General features: G+C 49.9%; 1 protein-coding gene across 1 annotated transcript in view; it reads left to right on the forward strand.

The window, feature by feature from the left end:
* Positions 1 to 300, forward strand: part of LOC106819731 — a 2,044-nt gene extending 1,744 nt beyond the window's left edge. Inside the window, exon 2 of the mRNA XM_014824329.1 lies at positions 144 to 300. Within this exon, the coding sequence (XP_014679815.1) occupies positions 144 to 210 (67 nt within the window). The 3' untranslated portion in view covers positions 211 to 300. The remainder of the gene's footprint in view (positions 1 to 143) is intronic.
* Positions 301 to 12,308: the final 12,008 nt, after the last annotated feature.

Below are 12,308 nucleotides of genomic sequence, written 5' to 3' on the forward strand. Positions count from 1 at the left end.
TTCATCATCATCATCATCATCATCATCATCGTCATCATCATCATCATCATCATCGTCATCATCATCATCGTCATCATCATTAATTTTGTTATTGCGCAAGTGCCACAATTTTTACAGCTGTTGCATTGCTCTCTGTTTCGCAGTCACTCTGCACGAGTCCGTGACATTGTGATGCTGGTGTCGGGAGAACATCAGAAAGCGGCAGACTAGCGCACAGATGGCCACTAGTTACCAAGGTTACGACGATGACGATGACGATGATAGCGACAATGACGATGACGATGACGATGACGATATGGCCATCGATGACGTGGTGATATGACTATTTTATATTTACAATTACGATCACGATTACGATGACGACGATGACGTTAATACTGACGATGACGGTGACGGTGACGATGACGGTGACGGTTGACGTGGACGGTGACGGTGACGATGGACTATTGACGACGATGTTGACGATGATACGCGCATCACGGTAGAATCTTCACGCATCAAGCCATGATGACAGCTAGGGCGGTCCACAACATTCTTCCCTCTGCGTCGCCACGATAGCAGAGACACCTATAATCAGGAGTTACTCGTGTCGACAGCATCGTATTGATTAGCTATGATCGATACACTGTGCATCGTATTGATTAGCTATTATCAATACACTGTGCATCGTATTGATTGGCTATTATCGATACACTGGCGTTATGATGCCAATCATCAATTACATAGTTGATTACCGAACTACCTGTTAACATTCTTATCTATTTTATCTTATCAGTATCGTTATTATTAGCTATAAAATATAAGCGTGCAGATCGCGATCATTATCGATACACAATGATTATCAGGCTTACCTGTTAACATCTTATCTATAGAGAATCGGTATTCTTGATTTGCTGTAATTGTCTATTTCCTAGCTGGGAAACCACCGTTTACTCTTGGCATATGAGAATCCACATGTAATCGGAGAACTAATGTATTAGTCCAGTTGCCAAAATGTTGACCCTGCAATGTTAATTACTTTGAACTTTTTTCATGGAAAATGTGTTCTTATAGTTTAGGAGAGCTGATTTAGCTTGGTTGCTACCTGTGCATCGTTGAGCATTTCTTGGGAATTCAAGATGGCCGCCGCCGTCGATCTTGGATTTTGGTCAATTTACAATTTGTGATCTCGATGCCCTAGAGTGTCATGCAATACCTCTTTGTTTAGGGGGGTTTTCGAGGGCAGGGAGTCCATTTCTGGAGTTATTTTTAGATATGGGGTCAAGTCAAGGTCAAAACAAAGGTCAAACGGTCAAAAATAAAGACACTTTAATGTAAATTCAACGAGAAAATAGCAAACAGCCTTAAACAGTACACAATAAAACAGTAGTTGTCACAATCCTCTATGACTCCTCATCCTCATTACTCCTCAATCCGCAGTCATCATCATTGTCATTGTCGTCATTCTACACCTAAGCTCCTCTTCATTGTCTTCGTGTCCATCTGATTTTTCGTGAATTGACTACAACAGGCGACTCCTCCCTCGCACTTGCAATAGTCTGTGCATGAAAGGCCTGCACCGTTTGCAGCTGCAACGTTCCCCGCTGCATGCCTTGCCCTGCTGCCGCTGCAGCTTGCAGCTCACTAAACATCCAGGAGCGCTTGGGAGCAAACTGGCGCTGTTGAGGATGGTCGGTGTGATGGTGGAGCCTTTGATACTCCAACCAAAGTTGTTAATATGTAGAGCCTTCTTCAGGTGGGTACGTTGGTTTGCTGCCTTCCCACAGTTAGCATCTGAAGGTGAGTTCGGAGCACCATGCAGCTTGCAGGTTGACGTCAGTCGTGTGGCAGTTTCTTCAGTTGTGGCGGCTTCTTATGGCTGCGGTAGAGGCGAGTACGTGCATCATTCATTGTCGTACAACTTTTCCTGTCCGTAGAGAGGAAGAAGAAGCTGTCTGCTGGTCGCTTTGAGTTGAGATGGGCTCGCGCCAAGCTCTCCAGCACTTGATCCAGACCTGGTATATCAATCTCCAGGAGCCTTGAGTGCTGGCGTTTTCCTTTTCCGAAGGGTACGACACCGTATCGCAGCCTGACAGCGCATGGACACCGAGAAGCTGGCTGCACTTTCTGAGGGCCCTAACCGCCTCAACAGTTTTGTTGATATCAGGACATCACCATTCCACTTTTCCATTTGAATCTTGGCAACTGACCCGCATCCTTGATGTCCAGTACACCAGGAGGACGAAGACGTCTGTGTCATCACTGAGGATGCGGATTGTCTGGGATCTTCTGCTGCCGCTTCAGCATGTAGCTGCAGAGAGTGATGTTCTGCCTCAGGCATGGGTGACGACACAGTCCAGCTTGTTTGACAAGCTGGATGTTGTGAGGAAGAGAGTAGGCCGGCATAGGATGTGTGAGCAGACTCTTGTTCGTGGCATTGTGAAGAATAGCTTGTCGGCATGGAAGGCGGTGTGTTTGGGGTCAGCCGCACTTCCTTGGCTCTTCCTCTTCTCATCTGCTCATGCTCCTTTGCGCTAGGAGCTTCTTGTCATACCTGTCGAACAGGACTATTTTCTTTGAGCCAGGGGGGTAGTGGGCCAGTCGACACCAAAGCTTGCAGCCAGATCTCCTGCGGTCCCAGCGACTGGCCACACAACGTGGTACAGCAGCTGACCGGCGTCAACCAACACCACGTCTGGAGCAGGTGGAGTCTTGACAGAAACACCGAGACACTTGACGAGCACGGCCTTGTTGGCCCTTCCTCAAACATCCATACTCATCAATCAGGGATGTCTGGGACTGGACTCAGTTCAAACTGGAAGATGTTGGCAGTAGATCACACGCTCCGCCTGGCTGCCCCAAGACAACACAGCCGACTAAACAGTGTCTCGATGTCGTAGATGGCCTTCCTCTTGACAGTGACTGCCTTCTGAGTGCCCTCCATTAATTCTGACCATTTTCTTTGTTGGTTTGTGGAAGTCACTACTTAGTGAAGCGGAAAACTGCTTGCTTTGCTCACTCCCGATAGTCGCTGCATCCTGAACATTCACTGTGTCGGGCGCCACTTGGCCATTTGCAGATGTTATAGAGACCTGGATGGCTGCTACGTTGAAGGGCGGTGAGTGTACTTCTCCAGCTCTGGCTCCGATCTTCCTCCGATCGACTCATCCAGTCTTCTTCTTCCTCTCCTTCCTCCTTGTGCTTTGTTCTTCTCTCTCTATCCACTCAACCACGTGGCTTCTCCTCATCCGCCAGCCTTCACTGTACATATCTTCCATGGCGATGTCGACGGTGGGCACACACACTGAAACTGTTGACCCACACAGCCACTTGCTCGGCGCTCGTCGATATGCCCTTCATACCTCCAGCACCCTTCCTCGCTTGATATATGTCTGTTCGCCGAACTGATCTGCTGGAACTGCGCGTCCCGCCATCAGAATGCCGACAGATCATGTGCGCCGTGCCAGTAGGTCCTCCCGGGCACGCTGGGGAAGGTGCTGCCATCTGTCGCACATACGCAGCTCATGTAGCGGGCATAATTGTGGTGACCTGCTGCGAAGAAATACGGCAGCATTGCCTTGAGACAGTGCTGCTGGAGGAGAAAGTCACCATTCCGCTCTCCACGCAGGAACATGAGCGTCAGCAGTGTCGGCTTGATGAGACAGTCCACCCATAGCCTCCCAGTTGGGGTTTTTCTGGCTGTCTCCAGGTAGTCACTCAGCTCTTGGTATGTCTTGGCACCATTTGAGTAGAAACTCGGCCGCAACACGGCGATGATGAGACGTATGCCCGTAAGCCTTTGGTTCAGGTCTTCCCGGTGATGATGCTGGTCATGCCACCAAACGCTGCGCTCATGAGAACGTCCACGCACAGATGCCTTCATCAGTGTCCCTATACAGCCCAGGAAACTCATGAGAGTGTGCATCATGCCGGGTGAAGTATAAATTGGTCCACCAGCGCTGAGGGTCTTTCCATTGGACTAGGCATTGCAGTCTGATATAGTTGGGATCACAGAGAGGTGGGTGTACTGCATCCCGAAAGTTTTGAGAGTCCTCTCGAGATACAGGAGCGTAGTCAGAACGGTGTCTGGGTGAGCAGTGGTGAATCGATCATCGCGTCCAAACACCACCAGTGTCTTGGGCGTTATGGGCAGAGCCCGCCACTAGTCGGTCTTGCTGAGCATTGAAGCCCGTCTCACTCGACAGGCTTGTCCACTCTCATGGACTTGCGACAGCCAGGCTGCGTCTCGCTGCTGACTGAAACTCACTGCAGCGGATTTGAAGCCTGTGACTCTTTCTGCGGACAGAGAGCTTTCATTGGAATCAGAGGTGATTCAGCTTGGAAGGTCCTGTGTAGTGCTGCAGCTGTATAGCCTGCTTGGCTATGAGTTGCTGAGAGAATGCCTCGTGTTTCTTGACTCGGGGATCGTGAGCTGCATCACACCAATGTCCTGTCTCGATGATTGCCGGCAGGATGCTGGGTGAACTCCATGACCATGGTGTGGGTGTTTCATCCATTTGGTCTTGTAATGTTTTTGTTCAAGCTCGTAGTAGTCAGCCATATATACTATCTATGAACAGATGGAATTTACATTTAAAGTGTCTTATTTTGACCGTTGACCGTCATTTGACCCTTGACATTGACCCACTATCTAAAAAATAACTCCAGCAAATGGACTCCCTCTCCTCGAAAATCCCCTAAAAAGAGGTATTGCATGACACTCTAGGGCATCGAGATAACAAATTGTAAATTGACCAAAATCCAAGATCGACGGCGGCGGCGGCCATCTTGAATTCCCAAGAAATGCTCAACGTTGCACAGGTAGCAACCAAGCTAAATCAGCCTCTCCTAACTATATAGAACACATTTCCATGAAAAAAGTTCAAAGTAATTAAATTCAGGGTTTTGATCAACATATAGGAGATATAGGGCCGGCAAACCGACTATATGTTTACATTTATATTTGAGTAAAAGTTGGCCGTCTCGGTACCTACGAAACACCGTATACGGTATGTTTGATGTTGGTGTGTGTGCTACTTGGTTCTGTTCTATTTTTGGTATTGTGAGTAATCGTACATGATCGTACTGAGCCAGCTCAGGACGTGATATTTACGGCATATCAGCGTGTGACAATCAGTAAGGGTAAATATGTAGATTGTTAAATTACACTTGTATCAATATACACTATTTTTCATTATCACCTAGCACATATGCCTATCAGCTGCACACATGTCGTCATGGCACGCATAGTTACATATGTAGTCATCGAGTAATAAATGATCTTTACATTGATGCAGGAAGGTGGGCGCTTTAAAGAACATGGTGTGAATAATATTTTTGCTGGGGCTACTAATCGGCTGTTCTGTTGTTAACTGGTATAATTACATGATTATCTGACTCAGAAAGACCCAACCGGGCTCTGCAACTTGCAAACAGACCTTGCGTCACTGACTCCTCGAATGCCTATTTCAGCGTTACAACACTACCACGCGCGCGCACAAACACACACACACACCCACAAACCACACACACACACACACACACACACACGCACATCACCACCACAGCGCACACGCACGCACTACATACATACACAGCGCCATCACACATGCGAGTACGCGGCAACACACACACGCACGCACACACGCACGCACATACACACACCACGCGCGCGCAAACACAACACGCACATCAAACAAACACACACACACACACACACACACACACACACCACACACCGCAACGCGCGCGCCAACAACACACGCACATACAAACACACACAGCAACCCACAGCAACACACACACGCACTCACGCACACACATTGCACACCACCACGCGCGCACACACTCACACACACACACACAACGCATACACGCACACAACACGCGTTGCACACACGCACAGCACGCACACACCCGCACAAACACACACCACACACGCACGCCACACACACACGCAACACACAGACATACACGCATCACGGCACGACACACGATCCATCGATCTCTCTCTCTCTCACACACACATACACACACCACATACATATACACGCACGCACGCACACGCTCTTTACCAGTCAAACAGAGCCTGTGAATTGACGAGCTTGATCAGGCGAAGATCAAAAGGTAAAAATTATAACACGGCGCGGACGAACCTCGCCGTATACATAAAAGCTTCGATAGTGCGAGTTCAGCAAACTCACACGCTCCTCCAGCTACGATGGCAGTCAACACGATCATCATCCACGCCTTTACTTAACGCTTTAGCATCGTCATCCATCGCTCATCGTCCCGCCGGTGACGCATTGTCCTGCCCGCCACCACCACCCGCGTGCTGTCTGCCAGCGTTCCCGGGAGGGGCAATACTCAACTGCACGAACGCGTGAACGCCACGGTGTGCGCGACAGATCGGCGAACATAGATGTACCCATTTCCACTATCCACTTCCTACTCGTGACAAACGTGCGTGCGTATGCGCGCGTGTGTGTGCGTGTGTGTGTGTGTGTGTGTGTGTTAGCGTGTGTGTGTGTGTGTGCGTGCGTGCGTGCTCGCGTGCGTGCGTGTGTGTGTGTGTGCGTGCTCGCGTGCATGCGTGCATGCGTGCAAGCGTAAATGCGTGCGTGCGTGTGTGCGTGCGTGCGTGCGAGTGTGCGTGCGTGCGTGAATGGGTATGTGTGTGCGTGTGTGCGTGTGTGCGTGTGTGTGCGTGTTCGCGTGTGTGCGTGTGTGCGTGCGTGTATGTGTGTGTGTATTCGGGCGCACCTAATGGATTGCAAACAACGTTTTGAGTCCGGGGAGTATAGGGATCGGCGGTGTTTACCCTTTCCATTGCTTTCCCCACCAGTCCCTTCACCCGCCACACGTTAGCACTACATAACACAGCAACAACGTGCGTCACGTGCAGGTAACCCGATACACTGTCACTGCTGTTTGAATTGCATCACGAGGGTTAGCTCGAGCAGCGAGAGTAACCTGGGAGTGTGTGCGTCTCCTGCCGACGTCGCTGGCTCGTACGTTGCTGAGCTAGACTGCTGAGTGAATTCTCGTGCGTGGTTCCTCGTACCTGTGTGGAATCAAGCAAAATCACCTGCGGGCGACCGCCGCCAGCAGAAACAACGACATCCCCGGTTGTCATGACGACGACAGAAGCAGACGATCTAGGTAGGGGTACTGCCGGAAGTTTGCGGCCATGTAAGGGTGTTCGTGCCTCGTAACGTGACGTCACCGTAGTTCATTGTAATTTGCTTTCAGGTGGAGATCTCCTAATTAGTGTTGAGGGAATCGTCATCATTAGTCTTCTCTCTATAGCCATCATTCTACTGATCGTTACTGTCACATGTCAGCTGCTAACCTGCAAGGATTTATCCAAGTACGTATCGCAAAGTCTAAAAGATATCTTCGTATCATCTAGATTAACGTTTATAAATATCGCATCAGAATATATATCAGGAGATATATCGATCTCATGTGATATCGCGCGTTATGCGATATATAATTATTATTGTTTGTTCGCTTTATGTCTGGTGACACGATGTAATTTTAGTATGTTATATCATTTCATGCAAGAATTACTTTATATCATTACGTTTTATTATGTTTCATGTTTTTCTTCTTCTGCAGTTCTCGTTCTTAAGCGAATCAGGTTATTTAAAAGATCCTAAAAACGCTTCTATAGATATAAATAATAATTTCTCATAATATACTCACCGTCCTATTTAAGAATGACCGTAAGAGAATGAACGAACGAACGAATTAATTAATGAGTAATTAACTGCTGCGTAGTTTAACTAATTAATTGATTAATGAGTAATTAACTGCTGCGTAGTTTCCGTAGGTACGAGACGCTACTGGCGCAGCTGAGCGGCCGTGGCTACGTCACTCCCCCAACTCACCCGCCGACGCCGCAGCCGCAGCCCGGCGACGCTGACGACATCCACCGTGACGCAGTACATCCCGCTGACGAGAAGTTTGACGCAGAATGTAACGGTGACGAGGAGAAGCGTAGAGACGTGGATATCTTCCCTCCTCCGTACACACACAGCGTGTAGAAACATGGATATCTTCCCTCCTCCGTACACACACAGCGTGTAGAGACGTGGATATCTTCCCTCCTCCATACACACACAGCGTGTAGAAACGTGGATATCTTCCCTCCTCCATAGGCTTATTTACACAATCGATATGGGGAGTTCAACGGTTCAAGTCAACAGCAAAGGCTCTAACGGTGCAAACATAAGAACTTAAATGTAAAATTCAAGCGGAAGAAAATACAAACCTCGTACCGGAGCCTAAAACACCAGAACTAAGCAATCCCAATAGGATTACGCAATCAGTGTCAACAATCCTCTATGAGTGCCTCGATGCGCCTACCCACGATAACGACTCCACATCAGGCGAGGCAGGGCCCTCAATCCCGCATCATCATCCGAGTATGTGCGCATTGAGCATCATCTCTACAGTCACCTAGCGTTCCTCTAACAGCCTCCTCTTCATTCCCTTTCCGGTGTCCCATCTATTCTTCTCGGTGAATTGACTACAACAGGCGGTACTCGCTCTCCCTCGCACCTGGCAATAGTCTTGTGCATGAAAGGCCTGCACGTCTGCCAGCTGGCACCCGTTCCCCCGCTGGCATGCGCATTGCCACTCTGCGCTGCAGCTGCAGCTCACTACCATCCAGGAAGCGCTTGGGAGCAAACTGGCGCTGTTGAGATGTCCGGTGTGATGTGGGACTGACGCCTTTGATACTCTGCCCACACACACCAGTTGGTAATATGTACGAGTACGGAACGTTCTATTACAGGTGGGATCACGTTGGTTCTCGCTCGAGCCTTCACACAAGTAGCATCTGACAGGTGAGCTCGGAGCAACATGCAGCTGCAGGGTGAGTACCTGTCAGTCGGTGGCAGTTCTTCGCATTGTGGCGCGGCGCTTACTCTATGGCTCCGGATAGATGCGAGTACTGCATGGCAAATTCAATATGTCGTTCAAGCAACCTTTCATGTCGTAGAGAGGGACGAAAGAAGCTGTCCTGCTGTCGGCTTTGAGTTGGAGCACTGGTCGCGCAAGCTCTCCAAGCACTGGTGCCTGATCCAGACCTAGTATACTTCAAAATCTCGCAGAGCTGGTGAGTGCTGGCGTTTTCCTCTTTCCGAAGGGGTACGACACCGTATCGCAGCCTGAACAGCGCCATGGACCCCGAGAAGGTTTCTCTTGCCACTTTCTGGGGGCATAAACCGCTCGAAAGCTAGTTTTGTTTGATATTCCAAGGCAGTGGAACATGCTAACCAAATTCACAACTTTATTTCCATTTGAAATCTTGGCAAATAGACCCGCATCACCATAGATGTCCCATACAACCGTATGGCCGCAAGACGATCGAATGACGGTCTGTTGTCTATATTCAATCTCTGACGATGCATGGCGGATTGTCATGAGCTGCAAATCTTCTGCTGCGCTTCAGCATGTAGCTGGCAGAGAGTGAGTGGTGCCTGCCCATCAGCATGGGTGGACAGAAACCATGACAGTCCATGGCTTGTGTTGACAAGCTGGACTGTGTTGGAGGAAAAGAAGAGTAAAGTCTGATGCGCGGCAGTAGGAAATGTTCCCTGCCTGAGCCCGGGCGAGCAGACCTCCTCTGTTCGTGGCATTGTGAAGAACCTAGCTTTCCGCATGGAAGGGGTGTGTTTGGGGGGTCAGCCGCACTTCCTTGGCTGCTTCCTCTTCTCATCTGCCTCATGCTCCTCTTGCGCTAGGACTTCTTGTCATACCTGTTCGAAGCAGGACCTATTTATCTTTTTGAGCCAGGGGGGTAAGTGGGCCAGTCGAGCACCAAAAGCTTGCAGCCAGAATCTCCTGCGGCTCCAGCGACTGCACACAACGTGGTACAGCACTGACCGGCTTCAACCAAGCACCAACGGTCTGGAGGCAGGTGGACGGTCTTGACAGAAAGACACCGCAGACATCTTGACGACATCGGTGCGCTCTTTGTTAGCCCTCTCCTACAAACGGATCCATAACGTCATCAATCAGCGGATGTCTTGGGAACTTGAGGACTCAGTTCAAACTGGAAGATGTCTGGATAGATCTCACGCTCGCGCTGCTGCCCCCAAGACCAACAGCACGACAAACAGTGTCTCGGATGTCGTAAGATGCCTTACCGCCTCTCTGACCAGTGACTGGCCTATCTCTGAGTGCCTCCATTAATCTTGACCAATTTTCTCTATGGTTTTGTGGAACGTCACTACTAGTGAAAACCGGCCGGAAAACTGCTTGCTTTGCTCACTTCTCAACAAGTAGCACATTCCTGATAGTCCAGTGGCAGTCACGAATCATTCACTGAGTTCATAGGCGCGCACTTGGCCATTTGCAGATGTGTATATGCGACCTTGCATGGCTGCTCGTTGAGAGGGCGTGAGTGTACTTCCCACAGCTCTGCTTGGCCGAATCTTCCCTGCCGATCAGATACCGGTCAATACAGTCATTCTTCTTCCCTCCTTCACCTTCCTACCTTGATGGTCTTGCTTCTTCTCAGCTCTGTATCCGACTCAACGCCAACGAATGATGGGGGCCTGCTCTCCCTCATTACCCCAAGCTTCACTGTACATAATCTTCCATCGGCGATGTCGAGCTGGGCACACACACGGAAACCTGTTGACCTCCACACACGCCACTTGCCGCGCTCGTCGATATGCCCTTCATACCTCCAGCACACCTGTCCCTCGCCTTGATATACATGTCTGGTGTCGCCGAACTGATTCTGCTGGAACTGCGTGCGTCCCCTGGCCATTCAACGAATGCCCGACAGACATGTGCGCGCTGCCAGTAGGCTCCCTCCGGCACGCTGGGGAACGGTGCTCCCCATCTGTCGCACGATACCAGCTCATGTAGCGGGCCATCAATTGTGGTGTACCTGCGCTGGCCTGCCGCAAGAAATACGGCAGCATTGGGCCTTGAGACCAGTGGCTGCTGAGGAGAAAGTCACATTCGCCTCACGACGCAGGAAGCATGAGCGTCAGCAGTGTCGCTTGAATGAGACAGTCCCACCCATAGCCTCCCAGTTGGGTTTTTCTGGCTGTGCTTCCCAGGTAGTCACTCAGCTCTTGGTATTGTCTGCCGAACCCATTTGAGAAGAAACCCTGCCCTGAGCCTGCACACGGCGAATGATGAAGACGGTGATGCTCGTAGAGCCTTGTTCAGGTCTTCCCGGTGAATGATCGGTCATTGCCACCAAACGCTGCGCTCATTGAGAACGTCCCCCACCGCCAGATGCCTTCATCCAGTGTCCACTATATCAGCCCAGGAAACTCATGAGCAGTGGCTCATGCCCGGGTGAAAGTATCAAAATTGGTCCAGCGCTGAGGTCTTTCCATTTGGCACTAGGCATGCCCAGTCTGATATTACGTTGGAGATCACCAGAGATGGGTGTAACTGCATCGGCCGGAAAGTTTTGAGAGTCCTCTGTCAGCCGATGAGCAGGAGCGTAGTCCAGTAACGAAAGGCTGTCATGGTGAGCAGGTGTGAATCGGATCAATTCGTCAACAACTCACCAGTGTCCTTGGGGCTTATGGGCAGAGCCACGCACTGATCGGCTCTTGCTGAGCAAATTGAAGCCCGTCCACCTCGACAGGACTTATGTCCCCACTCTCATTGACTTGCACAGCCAGGCGCGTCCGCGCTGCTGACTGAAACTCACGTGCGCGGATTGAAAGCTGTGACTCCTTCTGCGCCGAACAGAGCTTTCTCATTGGAATCAGAGGTTGGAATTTAGCTTGGAGAGGTCCGCTGTGTAGTGCTGGCAGCTGGTATAGCCTGAATTGGCTATGAGTTGGCTGAAGAATTGCCTCCGTGTTTCTCTTGACTCGGGGATCGTGCAGCTGCATCACACCAATGTTCCTGTCATCCGATGCCTGCCGGACAGGATCTGGTGAACCCATGACGCATGGTGTGGGTGGTTTCATCCCTTTGGTCTTGTAATCGTTCAAGTCGTAGTTGTCAGCCTATATATACTATCTATGAACAGTGAATTTACATATAATAGGTCTTATTTTGACGCGTTCGCCACCACGTCATTTTTGACCTGACATTGCCGCCATATCTAAAAAATAACATCAAGAAATGGACTCCCTTCCTCGGAAAACCGCCCTAACAAAGAGGTATTGCACATGACACTCTAAGGGCATCGAGATCACAAAATAGTAAAATTGACCAAAATGCCAAGATCTCGGCGGCGGCGGCATCCTTGAATTCCAAGAAATCTCACGTTTCGCACAGGTAGGGCAACCAGCTAAATCAGACCTCTCCTTAATCTATATAGAACACTATTTCATGAA

Source organism: Priapulus caudatus, unplaced genomic scaffold (genome assembly GCF_000485595.1).
Source record: "Priapulus caudatus unplaced genomic scaffold, Priapulus_caudatus-5.0.1 Scaffold39, whole genome shotgun sequence".
Taxonomy (NCBI): Eukaryota; Metazoa; Priapulida; class Priapulimorpha; order Priapulimorphida; family Priapulidae; genus Priapulus; species Priapulus caudatus.